Source organism: Calonectris borealis, chromosome 1 (assembly GCF_964195595.1).
Source record: "Calonectris borealis chromosome 1, bCalBor7.hap1.2, whole genome shotgun sequence".
Taxonomy (NCBI): Eukaryota; Metazoa; Chordata; class Aves; order Procellariiformes; family Procellariidae; genus Calonectris; species Calonectris borealis.
The window spans coordinates 64,029,592-64,048,053 of record NC_134312.1 but is presented as its reverse complement, the minus strand read 5'-3'; the positions used below and the strand labels follow the sequence as shown (position 1 = coordinate 64,048,053).

Here is an 18,462-nt window from a genome sequence, read left to right as displayed (position 1 = left end):
TATACAAAAGCCTGTAAGAATTTTGAAGTGAACAGAAATTTTCTTGGGTGAATATCAGTTTGTGGAGCAGGAAAGAAGTTTAAGGGAGTTTTAATCTCATGAGATGAGGCTCTCACTAGTGCTAGCTCCAGGCTGGCTCCAGGTTGCCTATGCAATACTAAGCAATACCATCCTTGTATAGCAGCTCAAATATAGATGCAATATAGTCATACACTCTCCTGTGTTTTGCTGAGGTGGGGGGGATATGAAAATGCTTATAATGCTCTAGGGCTTGAACCAGTTGCATGTGGAGCCAGCAGGGGTGTACCTATGGAATGCAGCTCATGTATGCAGCTGAAGAATACTCTGGTCAGAGTGAAACAGGCTTCACTGCATGAAGCAGTGAATATATCTATCTATATAACAATATACATTTGTGCATATATATATCTCAGATCCAATTAGTTCCCCACTCCTAATTTTCTCTCACTTGAGCTGTAAAACAAAATGATACTGCTTCACATCTACTGAAGCAGAACTTCTTGTTTCAAATTCAGTGAAGAATGGGCCATTGAGTGAAAATGATTTGGCTTGAACTAGTAAGCCTGTTTTCAAGAGAAATCTTCAATTTTATCAGCTGTCAGTTTTGAAGTTTCAATGCTCAGAGTTAAAGCCTCTTAAGCCAAAATCAGAGATTCAATAGGTTAAATAGATTTGCTCTTCAGTAGCAATCAGAGACTGACAAGACAAGAGGAAGTAAATGTCATGTTTTTAATGCTGATTTGAACAGTCTCCCATGAAGTCAAAGCACCAAACTTTGGGTCACTTTCAGCAAAGCCTAATGTCACTGAGTTAGGAACCTGCCTGGACACAGCTTGTTTTCAGTATTCATCGCTGAAGGGATACTCTGGATGGTCACGCCACCTGTGGAGAGGTCAGATTGAACAAATGAGCTTCTCAGGTGAAGCAGGATATCACATCACTGAAGCAGTTGTCCTGTGCCTAGCAAACCTCTTCTCTTCCTTGCAATATATAGGTGGCCTTCATGGAAGGCTCTCCTGCTTATTCAGAAGCTGTCTGCTCTGAATAATCTTCCCTGCAGAGTTGGGAGCAAACCTGTGCGTTTAAGGAGAGGACAGTGAAGGACCATTCTTCAGGCCTACAGACTGCATACCTGAAGGACAGATGGGAAAAACCAACAAGAGTTTGGATGTCAGCTATTCTCGCTGTATCTGTGGATTTAACTCAGGTTAGTAGAAGTGTTGTAGGGAAGGGGGATGGCTTCAGTATGTGCATTATGGAAGGGGAAGAATTCTTTGTTCAGATGTCTGGAAAGACCCTCAGAAATAAGGCCTCTATTGGAAGGAGAGGCGGAGACACCTTTGTGTACTACTTTGGCTTATGCACCTAAGAACTAGCATGAACAGGTCTGGGTCTGGTATGGTGCTTTCTCCAAGTGGCTGCCATATCCAGACTAGGTCTGGCTGTCTTCTAGCTCAGCCCAGATGAGATGCTCTGCCAGGTTAACAGCACCAATGGCAGAGAATTTACAAAGAAGCTTTGGGGTGACCCAGTTCAGGGGAGAAAGGGATGTTCATGGCTGCATACTACCAAAGGTAGAGATGCTTCAGGCTTCCTTTTCAAAACTGCATGCTCAGGGAAGTTGCATAATCCAGGATCATTATAAAAGGCAAGAAAAAAATTCCCAGGGTCAACTGCAGGTGGAAAAATAACACTGTGTTTTCCCCATTATTGACAGACTTGAGGGAGAGGTAGTTGGGTTTTGTTGTGGGTTTTCTTGTTTGTTTGTTTGAGAAGATGATGCTAAACCACAAGCCCTGGCTTGACAAACACTTCCCATTAGCAAAATCAAAAATTTTTGAAGAGCATTCTCAGGTGCACCATGGCAGCTGGCTGCCTTGCCTTACAGCAGAGCACAACAAATACTGGCATTTATCCCAGCTGTGAATTGTTCCAGCTTGGGAAGGATACATTTCACAATATTGAAGTTAACTAACTGGAAGGCATCAAACACTTTGAATTGGTTGTGTCAAAACATTTCATTCTAATATTCAGCCAAGCTGAAGTGTTTACACATTAACAGATTGAGTTGGTTCAAAAAAACAAGCCACAACACTTTGGCGTGTTTGGTTTCAGTATAACTCGACAATGTCTGAATTGCCAGTGTCACAATCTTTGCTTCCCATCTATGGAGCACACTTGCTAATGAGATCTCGCATGTTCAAAGATCTGAGTCCTTTGAGTGAAAATGATTCACTCAGAGGAGTCAATACAGCTTGGACTAAGTGGTAAGGAAGAATATCCATGGCAGAGACTGGGAGCACAAGATAAATCAAGCAGACAGATTAATGTAAAACTTGCCCAGCACAATATTTCTAGATTTCTCCAAGAGGAGAAGAAACCATTTCAGACTGAGATTTCCTGGAGTACTCATATTTTTACAAAATCTCCATTTTCTCCTCAGCTGCTTAACTTGCTAACTCATTCCACTGATTGCAAAATCCTGTTCGTCTGGGCTTACTCACACCATCAGAACAACAGATTTGCACACAGTACCCATGGTAGCCTGATAACTCGAAGAGCCAGAAGAAAGCTGGATTTTTCCATTCCTGCTGGCATTTGCATCACAGTAGACGAAGGTTTTGCACAAAGTTGACTAACTTAGAAGTCTCTCTGTATGATGGTTTGACTTTTTCCAGATACATATTGCTGGATGAAATAAGAAATCTCTTTAGGCTTGGTATGTCATCTGTTGCAGTGTCAATTCCAGACGCTTCAGTGTGAGAACACATAGTAGGCAGATAAATGTTTAGCTGCTCCTTGCATGGCAACATAACTTTACCGAAAAGGCTTTTTTCACAGTTAGGGTCAGACTGCATTTAATTTCTCCAAACATGCCACTCCTGTGAAAAATAGAGCTGGCAATGTCCATTCTGTGCATCCTGTTTTCCTTGCCCTCAGTGGCCTCCTGTGACCAAAATTAGTCTAATAAAGCAAAGCATTTAGTTTATTAGTTTTTGGATCGGTGGCTTAGAAAGTTCTTCTCCTGTGTGCATTTGCATCCTTTAACTTTGCTTCTGGAAAAGGCTCTCGCATTTGCACCGAGGTTACGTTCCATGTATATACTCACTAAAAGTTTAAATGATGTTATAGCTCAACTTAGCTATGAAAACCCAAACAATTTCAAATACCAAAACACACATAAAAATCTGCTAGGTTTGTGAGAACTAAGTGCTGCTTATTTATGGAAGGCTGTTTTAAATTTTAAGAAACTAAAGCTTCAGAGCACCTGGCTGAGCTCAAATGTGAAAGATGAACTCCATTATGATGCTTTTAACTTAGTTCGTATTTCCTATCATATTTATGCAGCACAGTAAGTGGTTTATTTGTTCCTTTGCAACACTTCCCCCATCTTTTGAGCAATGGTCAATGTTTTAGAGTGCTATTGATGCTGCTATCCTGCTTTTCATTATTTTTAGTGCTTGAGCACACTACAGTTTGGCAAGTCAGAGATAATCCAAGGTAACAAGAGAAATGCATGGAAATGAATCTCTAGCATTTGGCTACACGTTGAATGCCCTGAAAAGGGGAAAGCATAAAGTTTGGCCATAAACTGCAGATGCTCTTGAGCTGAAGGGAAAAACAAATGGCCTCATCCTCCGGAAGAGGAGATGCTGGGTCAGTCTGAGCCTTCTGGCATAGCTAGCGCAGCCTTCAGGTGAAGCAAAACTACATTGGGTGGTAAGCTTTAGATCACAAGCAGCAAGAGATCAAGCCTTGTTAGTTCTCAGAAGAGGTAATTAGGAAGTGGTCTAACAGTCAAACAAGCTGCATGGTTTTCTGCTTTCCATATAAGAAGGTACAACTCAACATGACAGCAGGAGAGGGAGATTGCTGAAGAAGACAGCATCAGAGGAAAGGCCAAAACAAAGTTTCTGACCACTTGTGGTCACTAAGATGTATCCTCTTTTATGAGGAAGTTGGGTAGGCAAATTTTGATGGTCTCACCAAAGTATTAAGCGAGAAGGAGCAGAGCTCTCCCTAAATTAGCCCTGTGGTTTCATGTAGCAGTGTTCTTAGTTCTTAGCCTTCCAAGTAGCAATTTAGGACAAGTTGCCTCTGGAAACACTAGGTTTACAATCCATAAGCCATTGTACTCAAGCAGCAACATGGCTTGCTGAGCGCTGGAAGTGAAGGTGGGAAGGCAGGGAAAGACAAGAAAGTGCTCCTATTTGAATATAGTCTCTGATATCCACACTGCTAGACAGGGGCAATGCTACACCTTATGAGTGGTTGAGACTGTCATTACAACACAGAGCAGAGATGGAATAGCCAGATACAGTCACTTTCTACTAGGTGGGCTTTTGACATCTGAGCTGGAAGCAAGTATTGCACACTTTGTAATGGGTCCAGGAGCATATTCAGGCTGCATTAAAGACCTCCCATATTTAAGCCTTACCTTAAAATAAGGTTGTTTACACAAAAATTAATATTAAAACGAATTGATTTTTTTTTTAAATCCTCTGAAAAGACAGGAATGTTCTGTGAGGATCTAGGATTCCTCCTGGACTTACATTAACAGTTCCACATAACGAACGTTTTTGTTCAGGGCTTCAATTTCTTTCATCTCTTTCTCAGTAAGGGAGAAGTCAAAGATCTAATGGAAGGACACGTTAGGAATAAGTTAGCATTTCTTGTCATGATCAACATTTGTATGTTCCAGATTTCAAAAGTACAATCCCCCTGTCTCCCCCACAAATCCATACTTGCTTGCATTTATAGGAAAGTCTTGAGGACATGAATAAGTCCAGTCACATTTGCTTACACTCTTTTGCAAGAAGAGAAAGGTAGTCTGGCAACCAGCTTTGAAAGCAATACATTGGCAGGGCAAGTGGGGAGCAGCATGGGTACTGAGTACTGCAAGGGATACAGGAACAAATTCTTCATCTTATTTGGGTGTGGTGGTCAAGCCAGATGCTTTCTGGTGGTGAGGTTATGAGCCTTTCTAGAACACCTGTATGCAGCGACCCTTCCCTAACAAAGCTGCCCCATAGTTGAAGACTGGGCAGAACAAGTCAGTCATTCCTGAACACCTACAGCCAGCAACCTTGGGCTGCTGACCTACTGAATTACTTCATCTCGCTTGCGCTGCTCACTGCAGCAACTGGTGTCTGGGATACACCACCAGCTGGAACTTCAGCTACTCCAGAGGGTTAAAAGACACCAAAACTTTCTCTCTCCTTTGCTCCGTTATTGTCATATCATGGTACCATTAAGTGATGGGGACAAAAAGCACCAAATGTGGCAAAGCTTGACATTGCTCAAGCCTTATGTCTACAGAAAGAAATGAGAAAATCACCTTCTACAGGTGCAAAGCCAATGGAAGTGGATTCATCCATGCACCATCGGAGTACGAATTTACCTGGAAATTCTCTCTGATGCGTTGTGGATTGAAGCTTTTTGGGATGACCACCACCCCTCGCTGGATGCTGAAACGCAAAGCAACCTGTGCAGCTGTCTTCTTGTATTTTTTGCCAATGGCATTCAGCACAGGATCCTTCAGTAAAGGAGGGGAAGACACATTTACCCTGGAAGAAAATTGGAAAAAAAGAAAACAAAAAACCCCTCCTTATCTTAATGTCAAAACATAGAGGCATCTTCTTGTTTGTGGACAGAATACTGCACCTTTTTGACAAGTAGTGTGAAAGATGGGAGAAAACCTTTGGCATTTAGGTTAGCAGGCTGTCAAAGGCAACTTCCTATGTGATGTCCTAACGCTGACCTAGTTTCTACTTCCTCACCTAAGCCTCAACATTCCCAGTCACAGACACTTGCTTTCTGTTAGAGGAGACTTAAGGCGACCTCCTATACAGACACCTGGCATTTTCTGATGACAGCATGCATCAGGAGTGTTGCAAGTTTACATTCACAACAGTAATATTTAAACACTGAAGTTCAAAACTACTTTGAAAAATGGGGACAAAGCTATTTTGCACAAAGACCCAGCAGGAGAGAACTATTATTCTTTTCCTCGATATTGTCCTTCTACTAGAAAGTAACATGGGGACTTACCATGTTTCATCCCTTGAGGTTCCCAATGGGCTGTACCCAACAATAACAATGTCGTGTTGTCTGCAAAATTCTAAGAGTTTGGGTTGGGTGAAATAGGGATGGCATTCGACCTACAAGAGTAACGTAGAAAGAATGATTAATCAACAGGACCAGATACAAAAGCAGATGGTGTCCCAATATTTGTGAGCTACAAACCAGGTAATGCTTTCAGGAAAGGATGCATGTAAGTTAAGAAATAGGGAAACTACATCTGTGGTTCCTGTTCTAATTGTACATTGCTGGGTGATGGATGATTTTTTTTTTTTTTTTTTTGGTGGATAGCAGATCAACATCTGTGATTGTAATTTGGCTGCAGGGAATTTTTATTGGCCCCCAGCGGAAAGGTGGCAATAAGTGGGGGGATGGAGGTGAGGGAAGCTCACTAGAGAAGTAGGCTGAGAAGGCAACCCATCTAAAGTGGGTCAGAACTTTGTTTCTCTGCCTCTTGCATTCGGGATGACTAATCTGATGTTGTTTTTAGGGGAAGTGTTGGCGTAAGCTGTCCCAGGTAGAAAGATAAGAGGAGGACATGTAAAAGGTGAGACATCTCCATAACGGTTATGACCTTGCTAAGAGCTTTGCCCTCCCACATTGCAAATACTGTGCATCGTTCCTTTACAGGCAGGGATTTTCTGGCTGTGTTCTCAGTCTCTGAGAAAGGGTTGTCTACAAGGTGACAGAGCAACCACTGTTTGCAGGCAGTCTGAAGCTAGCTGGCACATCTATGCTTGCTGGCTAGCTGCCCTAAGCTGGGCTTAATCTTTTGCCCCATTTTGCTCAACCCCAGGAAGCAGCAGCAATGCTCAGTGCAGTCTTAGGGGCACACCAGAAACGGCAATTGCATTTTGTACCCGCTGGGCGTGTTAATACCCGTGAAGGGTGCTGGAATTTCCTCCTCTCGCAGGCTGCCTTTCTCTGCAGGACAAAGACAGAAATGAAGGCTATGGCCAGCCTCCCTGCCCTGCCCCATGTCAATCCCAGCCTTCCAGGCCACGCGCTGAGGGTGGGAAGTTGGTCCCAGTTGGTCTCTGGCCTCTCCTCTGATACTACTAATGTGGATATTCGTTTGTGCCAGATGAGTCAGAAGAGCTTCCCAGTGATTTCTAGGAAATGCAGTGAGCTGCCAAATGCCAGAGTCAAAGGTATTGGGCATTCAGATGGGTCACTGCCACTTATTGCTTTCTCTGAGCCCCGCTACTGTAATTTAACTCGGACATGCCTATCATCTTCATGGGCTTGTTCAGCTCAAGTCAGTCGCTTAATAGGGTCCCCTCTTTAATTTAGGTTTTTCTTTAACTCTTACTAATGTCATATAGGAAAGGCACAAGAGAGCAAGTACAGGAAATTTAGGAGTTGCTTCCAATGGCTTTTAAACTTGGGAAGCTTGGAGTGATTCAGGATCCCTGATACTTAGGGTTGTTTTGGTTTGGTGTCAGCTGAGGTAGACGTGGCTTCACGGAGGACTGGTTAGCTCTGAACGGTTTGTCTTGGGAATTTTTTGGACCTGAAGTAAGGTATATGGCAGAGATTTAAGATCTGCATTGACTCAGCATTCAACCTTCTTACAGAGCTTTGGCACAGAGGCAGGAACTGAGGAGAGCGATCGTTCCAGCACCTTCAAGTATTTATCTCTAACCTAGATAGAATGAGTAATATTTTCAAGGTAGAAATGGAAGTGTGACAGCATGGAGGGCAGCATCTGTGGCAAAGCATACGTCGCCTTTCTGCACTTGGTGGCTTAGGCCACGTGTTGTCTCTGCGTTCCCTACGGGGCAGTGGCACCGTGGCAGGCACTGCCCTCGGCTTGCAGTCGTACCTGGTTGCTGACAGGTTTGTACTTAAGTCCTGGCTTGTTCAGGATCATCTCCAGCTGCCTGCGGTTGAAATTGGATACTCCAATAGACTTTGCCAAGCCTGCATCTTTACACGCTTCCATAGCCTGCAAAGAAAGCAAAGATCTGTGGAGTCCCACATGTTGGCTTGATTCCTTGGAGCATGCGTTTTAGAGATAGGTGGAAGACAGTCCATTCTTGAGACTGCAGAAAAACCTTTGCTGCAGCAGAACTAACAGCTCTATCAGCATGAGGGCTGGTGCCATCCCACTATTCTAAACTCCGTTCCTGTGTAGACCCGCTTTCCAGACCAAACCCTAATGTTTTATACCTCCTGTGAGGGTAGAATTTGTCTGGAGAGCAGAAAGATTAGTCTGAGATATAGATACTTAAGTGCCAGACATCTGCTTTCAAAGAGTTCTGCCTACTTTATGCTGCTTTAATGCTGCCTCAAAGCTGAAGAAGGGAGAGTGAATAAAACAGATTGCTTTCCTGATAAGTCAATTTATTCCTTTTAATTGTACAACGGTTTTTCATATGAAGTCTCTATCCAGTGAAATCCCCTAAACACCTGGCAAGGCACATCACAAAACCAGCACAGAAAACTTCAGTACAGTATAAAGTAGAAAAAAAAAAGGGGGGGAGAGAGGAATTCTAGATATTTGGCACTTCAGACAAATCCTAATAGCTGAGAAATACTTATGAATACCGGGTATGCATACATGCCCTGGTCTTCATTAGCTTCATCTGCTGGATTGTTAAGGGGAAGGAGGGTCCTTTCCTATGGTCTTCCCCTTTGCTCCCAGAAACTCTGCACACAAACGATTCGGTGACTGAGGCAGAGCAGACCCCACCGTGGAGCTGGATGCCCCTCCTGCGGTTTTGTTATTCCTGTCTGTCTCACAGGAGTTGAAAGCAGGGAGGTAAGAGGCACCATGTATTTGATGACCTCTACTTGGCCTCATATGCTTTGTATCACTTAGTGACAAGTCAGCAAATACCATCATCTGGAGCCATTTTTGTCTGCTAGCACCATACTGAGACAGTGAAATTATCTGGATTGAGTTTAGCCAGTTTTATTTGGATTGATGCTATTATTTGCAGGCACTCAACCACCACCTATTTTTCTCTTGGCTTATTAACTAAAGAGAGTGACCTGCTACAATATATCTTTTACAATAAGCACCAGCTTGAACATAAAACCGTAAGTGTTGGGAGAGCTGTTGCTTTCAACATTTGAGCAACTACCCTGTGAAAGAGAGGAATGAACTGCATCAGCCAAAGACAAGGGTAACATAAACAGCTAACGTGGAAGTCCCCATTCCCCCCGAGACCCAGCCTGGATGGCTCAGCTGCTAGGGGAAAGCCCAAGCCCGCCCCGGGCTCTCTCCCACTCTGAGCTTTCACTCAGAGTTTCACTCATTCTCCATCTTTATCTGCTGCACCTCGAGTACAGCTAAATTTGGACATGACTATCCAGCTCTGGGTGGTGCAAGCTGAAGTGGAGCATGTAGTAGCCCATGTTATCTCTCTTGGTGTGAACTGGGCTGCATTAGTGATGCTTTTGCAGCAGACCTGGTGCAGAAGGAGAGCTGACCATCTTTGGCCATGAATTAAAGAGTGTCCAAGGCTTCGAAAATCAGGAAGGTGGGGAGATTGCTAATCTCACTTCCTGCCTCACCCGAGATCCTGAAGCCAAGTGGCAGTAGGCTTAAGGAGACATCTGGCTATAGGTACTAGAGCACATCACAAACAAATTTAGGATGCAATCTTTCAGGCAAATGCTACTTCCCTCCAAGTTTTCTTAGCAGAAAAACCTTGCGTTCTCATCTGATAATTAAATTTAGAAGTGGGTGAACTTGTTCTGATGGCAAGGGTTTTGGGTTTTGTTTTTTTGTGGTTTGGTGTTGTGCTTTTTTTTATGGTGAGCTTTAGGGCAAATTCTGTTTTTTCTTGAAGGTGAAAAGCTTCCTTTTTTTGAGGAGGATCTAGTCACTTCTTAGGGCTCCAACTTTCTCCTGCTGTAAAGATCTGATAAAGAGGAGAGATTGGTAAAAACCTACAGATACCTCAACTAGCAAATGTAGAGTGCACTCTCTGAAAGAAGGAATGTGGATGTCAGATGTTTCAACAATGTTTTATTTTGTTATAAAAATAATTATTTTTGTTGCAAGAAGCAACATCCTTAGGGACAGAAGTAAAATTTATCCATGGAGCTAGTAGAATTTGATCCATTTGCCCTGTCAATATGCCTCAGCTCTGTTTATGAAGGCCACAAGTAAAACTGAGAATGAGGATCTGTGTTTTTAAAGCATATATAGATGGATGTGTTTGCTTACCTCCCAAGTGGCACATAAGTCTGTCTCATGGTAGATAATTTTTCCATTTTCATCTTTTGGGTAGATTGCATCTCCAGGCTGAAAAGTAAAACCACACTTTCACGCTTTAAAGAAATTTTCACTCCTCAGAGCAAAGATTTTTCCACAGGCTCTGTTTCTACTAGCAAACAAACAAAAAAAAATCCAAAAGCTTTCTGAAACACCCTAAGTTCAACAGGTCATTCATGCTGGGCTTACCACATCCTCCACTGCTAGATCGTCCTTGGATACACTTCTGAACTGTCACATGAGTGCACACTCAGGAGTTCCTGGATGGCCTTGTTTTTCAGTAAACTTTCGACCTTTATGTTACGGCATACAAGGGACTAGTCTCCTTCCAAAGGGCTGGGTTAGAGTACCAACCTGTATTCTCTTCCACTTCTTCCCTCCTTTCTTCCCAGCCCTTCCCCGGATCCTGCCTGTGTCCTAGGCACCTGGGAAGAGTACCAGCTCAGTCCAGCTGCCAACAGTTGGAGGGACCATTTCCAAGAGCTACTTACTAGTAGTAACGGGCTATGTGCGTAGCTATAGTACAGACTGTGAACCTCTTAAGTGCATTATCCACCTTTCTTTGGGCACTAGGAACTCTTTCTTCCTATCTCTATACCCCATAAACAAGACTTCAGAGATGAGTTATGAGCTGATATCTCATGAGCACAGCTTTCTCTTATTTGCTGGTCATTTCACTGCTGTTGCAGGCAGTGCATTAACACCTCCCTCCCTTTTGTCTGATCGCGATTTCACTTTTTTTCATAAAAACCCTTCAGTGATGTTTGACATTTGATCTGACTGCAAACTGCTACATTTCAAAGGCCTGGGTACAAGATGTTGACATGGTAACTCCTTGGGAACATGCAGCTGTGACTAATATGATCAGTAACTGGCGCCTCCCAATTCAGTCAAGATGTTCAAATTCAAGGCATTTCACGGGAAAAGTGAGCCTAAGGAAAACACAGCCTCAGATTTCAGAGGCCAAGGTCTAAGTTACAGGCATAAGCCTGTCTCCTCCAAATGTGCTCGTTTTCCTCAAGGAATTCCACAAAGACGACTTATTGCCTTTGTTACTGTGTCTTGCTGGAAAAAAAACATCTTGACTAGAAGGAGGTAGGTGACTGTTGGGTGCATTTTTTCTAGTAGAAGGCAAACTGTTTGCCATCATAACTTGAGGTGGAGAAGCCCTATCTACAAAACCACCCCATGGTATTTTGGAACAAACCATTCATCCCCATGATATCCCAGCAGGCTCTCCAAGGACTGCAAGCTCAACGCATAGCCGTTGGACTTCTTTAAGTTCAGGGGATGAGCCTGAATTCCAGACTTTTTTACTCTATTCCACTTCTAAGTCATTAACTTCTGTTCAACATTACTTTTTTATAGTAGTCAATAGACAGCAATTACATTAGCTAATTTATCATCCCGCCATTTTCCTCTATTTCTATCACTTGTATTCTAAAAAGCAAACAAAGTCAGGATGAACAGCGCTTGAAGATGAACTTATCTTGGCTGAGATAAGTGGTGCCAGCTATTGTGGATTTCCACAAGGATTAATCCTTCCTCCTGTCTCCAGGGAACTGCACAAGGTGTTGAAATACAGTTGTCTCTGCTCAACAGTCTCCAGGCAATACTTTCTCTGCCAAGCTACCTTTTTATGCAAGGGAGTTCCTGAATGGAAGAACAGTGTGCAGATGGATGAAGAGGGATAAAGAGAGAAAAAGGCAGTGTTTTGATGGTGACAGGATGGTGGTTACCGAGTCTTTTAAAAGGTCTTTCAGAAGTTGGCCACATTTCTCAGCTTTGGGTTCTCATGGACTACACCGCACCAGTCATTCTCACAAATGCTGTTCTCTCCTCTTGCGGTTCTCTTGGAGATAGCCACGCACCTTAGACTGAATGTAAGGTAGCTTCCTACCATGCTGCCGTATGAGCACTGAAATGAGTGGGACAACACCGTACAGTCACTGCCACCATGCAGGGATCGCATCGTATCATGTCATGTTCAAAGTCTGGAGGCACTCCAAAAGCTACCAGACAACTTACTTGCATATTTAAAACACAGCAGCTGGTAACCACTGGGAGGAAAAGCTCTGCTCCCGTTATAATAATTTTCTCACCAACACAGATGCAGGAAGACAGGTCTGCACATCCCATCGCTTTCACAAAATGGTCTTTGACAAGCAGGCTTTCTCAAGAGAGCAATTTTAACAACTTGTGAACGCCTGTTGTATAAACAGAAGGCAATAGGAAGTCAAATAGTGAGGCCATTGGTGTGTTTTGATTTATTCTTTTAAAATGACATGAAGATACTTGGGTGAGACGTTCAATGTAAGGCTGAAATACCTGCTTTCCTGCTAGATCACAGAATAATTTAGTTGGGAGGGATCTGGAGATCATTTAGTGCACAGGTACCTGCTTACTGATGGATCAGTCATCTGAGCAGAGCCCCCTAGAAAACCTGCCAGTGGGAATGAGCTCCCCAGGCAGAGGGCACGTGCTGGGCTGGAGGAGACCTGTTCCTGCTGGTCATCTGCCTTGCTAAGGTAGAGGGGCTGAGCACCACCGCTAGGCTAAAGGGAGGAAGGACAAAAGTCCTGAATGGGGAATCTGTGTAAGGAAAAAAAAATACAGGGAGGTGTCAGCTAATGTTGGTAGGTCAGTGAATAATGTCACCCCAGACGTCAGTCATTCTTGATCCACCCAAAAGTGCTGACGTGGTGGGGCTTTCCTCCTCTGAGTGGTGCTCTCTGAAAACAGATTCCTCTTACTCTGCCTAAAAGCCCTTATAACAGCTTGCACCGCTGGGCTCTGCAGGGGCATGTTTCTTACTGGTTTCGGACTGGGACTGTAAGTTTTGTCTCAAGTACTTCACTGGTTTCAAGCAGAGACTGCTTTTGCTAGGAGGCTTTTGGGGAGACAGGAAAGCACCAAGGTTTGCAGCCCAGGGCAGAGCAGGAGTTTGTTAGCGTTACACTGCACACTCCTCACCAAAGGCAAGCACCGCATGCGGGATGCGTGTATTTGTGAGAGAGGGAGCAAAGAGAGGAAACCTGTCACCATTGCAAAAGGGTGGGTTTTTTTCTTTTTGTATTTGGCACAGAAAAATGTATAGTTTTCAGGCAGAAAGCGACTTCTTTTTTTCTCCTCTCTCACGGGGGACATGAATGAATCTCTAGGACTGTTACTCCTTTAACAACTCAGATTGTTGATACAGGCCTCAGGGAGTCAGATGTACATTACTTTAAAGCCAGCTGTCTATATTTTTATATTGTGAGACAATGACCTTCACTATGTGGGAGAATGAACTACTAGAGAATACAAACACAAGCAAAGGGAAACAGGAAATTGCAAGTGGTGGGAAATTTTTAAAAATGTACCCAAAAGGATTCCATACGTGGGACCATATAAATAAAGTTTTAATATCTGAGTCCAGTTACTCCTATACAGGTCTTAATGGGATATGGCTTCCTTGGGGGAAAAAGGAACTGCAGGTCTAAGGTGATTGCTTCATTGGTAAACTGCTTCCTATCTGATGCTTCTGGCAGTTTGGAGTCTATAGTAAAATATAATTTTAATAATCAGAGAACTACCTTCCTTGCAAGAAGAGGCCAGTTTAGAGCTTAAACATCCCACAGAAACAATTAGCCAGCTAATTGCCCGACCCTATTCTCTCTAAGAAAAAGGATTTAATTGGTTCAAAACCACTTAAATATGTTTTGAATCTCATTCTTCTAGCTTCAGTATTATTCAATTTGCCTTTACATCATGTACTTGCAGAGCAAAATTGTAAAGCAAGGTACAAATGGCTGTGAAACGAGAAAGTTTGGGGACTTGCAAGAGCTTGTTGCAAGGGAGGCATGCAACTCTGATGTGAGCTCCTTGCATTCAAAGGTTTTGGCTACAAGTTTCCCAGAGCCAGCAGTATGAAGGAATATAAGGCTTTAACTTTTCAGAGCGAGAGATGGACAACCCATGTTTGGGACCAACTGTGATCTACTGAAGCTCTCCAAACGGAGCACTGGAGTTAAAGAGATTAAGATCATAACCATGATTAACCCAGAGGCCATTCATTTTTGGGGACAAAGTAAGGAAATCAACTTGGTGGCTTTTTCCCCTTTCTCTCTCCCTCTCCAAACTTTGCCCCTACCCCTTCGCTGCTTTGTATAACCACTTTCCTCCAGTGACTCCCTCCTCATGGCTCAGAGGGGATTAAGACACATGTGCTGCTTCAGCTATAGAAATTCTTCAGCACAGGAAGCGTTCAACCCCAGTTAGAAGACCTGTCCTTCCAATGGAGAGACCCCATGCAACAGCTGCCAGTAACTCTTCTCACACCACCTGTAAGCCTCTCGTTGTGTGGGTAGTGCACAGAAATGTATGCCTGCAGTATATATCAAACATTATCTGGCCAAAGTGCTATTTTCAACATGGACTGGAAGCTGCAAGGAAGATGCTAGATGGAGACCTTGGTTCAAGCCAGTCATGCACTTTTTTGGGGCAATTTTTCTTTTTACCTTGAAAGCCATTGGCAGCTCAATAATGTAGAGGTCAACGTAGTCTAGCTGCAGGATCTTCAGGGTTTTCTCCAGCGTGGGACGCACCAGCTCTGGGGGGTGGCAGGTATTCCACAGCTGGGGAGGCAAGCACAGGCTCTTTTTTGGGTGCCAGGGGGAACAGTGAACATCCTCCAGCTGACACACTGCCCCCCGCCACCCCGCCTTGTCCTTCTGACAGAACCTGTTACGCACAGTGCAAAGACACCGCGGTCTACATCACTGCAAGACAAAGGTGAGGGCCCTTATCCTGTCCTCTGCCAGAGGCAGATGTAAGGTTAAGACAGGAGTCCTTGCCCAGGACTGTCCCAGTGCTGACCCAGTAAAGCCATTACATATTTGTTTATTACAACACAGGTTCTTCTGAGTTGAGTATATTGCAAACTCTTGCTCAATTAACTTAGGCAGATTTCTTTTGTTTTCCGAGCTTTCCAAGCATATGCTTTCACTGGAAAACTTTGTTCCCACAAGAAATCTGTGGTCAGTTTTATGCTTGAAGGCAGAAGCTTGGATCATGTGAGTTAGCTATTGAACAGCCAAGCACCCGGCACAAAGAGAATCTTTTCGTTTTCTCCTGTGGTCATGGAGCCTGAGTGACTGCCTGACCTAGGGAAGTTTTAATTTACTCCCCAGTCCTCACTGAAAGATGTATTATTGTTTAGTTACTGTAATGCAGGTGTGACTAGTTAAAGCACAGCCTTTTCAACCTCTAATCACAACTGCTTCCTTGCGGGGTTATGCCCTGAGGTTGCTATGGAGTGTGCTTAGTTGATTAGCTTTCAGTACTATCTCCAACTGAACTCTGCTGATGCAAATCTCTTGCAAGAATAAAATCATAGCATGATAATTAGTAACCAAGAGCTCTTTGTAAAGTGATTGCTGCAGTTAAAATCGACAAAAACCAGAATTAACACACAATAGAAGGTTTAAAGTGCCATTTGCTTGCACACAATAAGCTGGGCTACTTTATCTTCTTTTTTCAATGCACAAAACTGATATGTGGAGTCATGTTGAGGTTTTTGACACCTTTATTGGCTGGAAAAACCTGCTGTTTGTTGGTATGGTCATTGGACAATTTTGGCACCAAAGCTGGCAGTCAGCATGCGAAGGTATAGAATGAATCCATTCTTGAGATGTGAAACACTTGAATTGCGATTTTTCAGGAGAAGATGGTGATTATAGGTGTCAAAGGACATAGCCTGGGTAAGTTTTAAAGTATTTTAGATGTTTGGGTTTTTTTAAACCATATAGTTATTCCCTGGGAAAATAATAACCTGTTCAGTTCTGCCAACAGAGGCAAGGACAAGTTATATTGAAGTTCAGTTGTACTGAGAGCAGCACACCTGACCCTGCCCAAAGCAGGGGTTGGCACCTGGAAATTCATACTAGGCGTTCCCCAGCCGTATGTTGCAAGGCGTGCAGAGTTTATGATTGCTAAGGCGGTGCTTACACAGGCTGAGGTGTACTACAGTAAAGGGACCACGGTCCTGCTCTCAGAGTTTTAAGCTTGTTCTGCTGGATTTCCTTGAAAGCCTTTGGTCTGGATGTTTTTTAGGCATTTGCCAATCTTAGATTTTCATTTTACATGTAAAATGAGATGTTGTTTTGGACTCAAATATAGGTAAGGAAATGAGTCTATATAACCTTCATGTTTAGTTTGTTTCGTTACTGTGTTTAAGAAATTTAGTAACCTGAGGTATGTTGATAGTTTAGAAGCAGTTTTTCCGAGCGCCCTTTCTAGCCCAGTGCTGTTGAGCTCAGTACTTGCCAGTGAATATACTTCCCTTTAAAAAACTGCAGAGGTTCTAAAGAAACAGCCTTTAGAAATAGCAAACATTTGTACTATGTTAATACATAGATGCCATGGAAACTTAAGTGTTTCATAACTGTTTTCATGATTTGTACAAGTTATTGTATTATCTACCTAAGTAGAACCCATGTAGACGTTTGAGCAGTCAAAGCTGCCAGCTGGCTTTGGCATTTCAGGACACCACATTTCCTGGAAATGTTACTTCTAGTTTAATGAAAGAAATATCCTGGGATGAAAGAGGAGACCAAAAAGGTCTTGCTATATAAGCCAAGCGAGATGTTGGCAGTTGATATAAAACCTCTAAAATTTCTGGATGCTGAGCGGCTCTGCCTGATCAGCCAGCCAGCAGAAAGAGCCAAGTGCAAGTGCTGATGATTTCAACTGGCAGATGCAGCCCGATTGCACCAAGTCACTATTCCAGTAACACTGCCACTCAGCGGGGCTGTGCTTGTTAGTGCCTGCTGATGGACCAGCCTTCAATTTGCATCATCTTTGTTTAAGGAAAGATCTGTACGAAGGGCTTGAGTCTGGAGGGTCTTGGGAATTTCCAGTACTTCTGATGTCAGTAAGGCTGAAAACAAAACCAACTTTTGTTGTGCGGACTACTCTCAAGAATGGTCTACTGTATCTACCAGGTTTCCCAGAAGATGCAACAGTTCATATCAGTCAGTTACCGATCAATGGTTGATGTATCTACCGGTAGCTTGATATTTGTCTGTAGTTCATAAGATACTTAAGTTCCTAAAGTACATAAAGCTGAAGATATATGAGCTCATAAGACAAGGGACATCCAGTCCCACTCCTCCTGGGAAGTTCAGAGCTGCTGTGAAAACGTTCAGTGAAATCTGCGAAAATCCTAGATTGTGATGGATTGAATTGGTTGCGGGTTATTTTCCACTTCTGCCTTTGAACTTGTTAAAGACTACATAGATGTTCTAACAAACTATCACCCTGAGCACCCAAAGTTTTGTCAAGCACAAACAGGACACAAGAGAAAGATAGATCCATCTCACAGTCACAAGCCAGGCTGGAACCGCAGGCTTTGACTATCATGGTACTACGGGTTGCAGCTCTCTGGCTTGCAAGATCTGCAGTTTAGGGAACAACTGAACTTACAATCAAGAAATCAAATGCAGTTTCACAGGTGGGTCGATGTTTAGGTAGTGATCATCAACAAGGAAAATAATCTAGTGATTAGATCAGACAACTGAATATAGAAAGGCTTAATAAATAAAGTTTGGAACCCTGATAAAGTTTTACCAGGAGATGCATGTTTACAGAACCTAAAGGTTTATATGGGAAAATAAACTGCAGGGGAAGCAGTTGGAAAGTTGAAGACTCAAAATTGCTAGGACATCTGGTTCTAACCTTTTGGCACAACGTTGTGTTTTTGATTTGAAATATTACTGGTAATTTGCTGTAATGAAACTATAAAACAGTTGAAACGAAATATTTCGACTGATTCAAATCAACATATTTGGCATATGAGAGACTGAGAGACTACTCTGATAAAGGTGGAAAATTTGAGGACGTGAAGCTTTTCTCAGGATGGCAAGGTTGTTACCAGTAGAATCGAGCAGGGAACTTGGAAAAGAGTTGCATACTTTATAGATTGGAAAGTGCTGTACTTGGAAATTGGTCTATAGCTGCTGAAAATCCACTTGGTCTGCAAATGACCCAATCTGAAGCTTAGTTTCCCAGATCACAGAGCTTAACTAAATTGCTCACAGTAAAACGGGCCTTTTATCCCATGGGATCTTTCACTCTAGGAACCGTAGTATTTA

At 43.1% G+C, this 18,462-nt stretch overlaps 1 protein-coding gene across 1 annotated transcript in view; it reads right to left on the bottom strand.

Annotated features, from left to right (window-relative positions):
* Positions 1–736: 736 nt before the first annotated feature.
* The window catches only part of AKR1D1 (aldo-keto reductase family 1 member D1), a 35,257-nt gene continuing 17,531 nt past the window's right edge, over positions 737–18,462 (bottom strand). The window contains exons 3-9 of the mRNA XM_075157819.1: positions 14,830–14,946; positions 10,283–10,360; positions 7,928–8,050; positions 6,073–6,182; positions 5,423–5,588; positions 4,575–4,657; positions 737–903 (exon numbers count right to left, since the gene is read on the bottom strand). Coding sequence (XP_075013920.1) covers positions 861–903; positions 4,575–4,657; positions 5,423–5,588; positions 6,073–6,182; positions 7,928–8,050; positions 10,283–10,360; positions 14,830–14,946 — 720 coding nt within the window. The 3' untranslated portion in view covers positions 737–860. The remainder of the gene's footprint in view (positions 904–4,574; positions 4,658–5,422; positions 5,589–6,072; positions 6,183–7,927; positions 8,051–10,282; positions 10,361–14,829; positions 14,947–18,462) is intronic.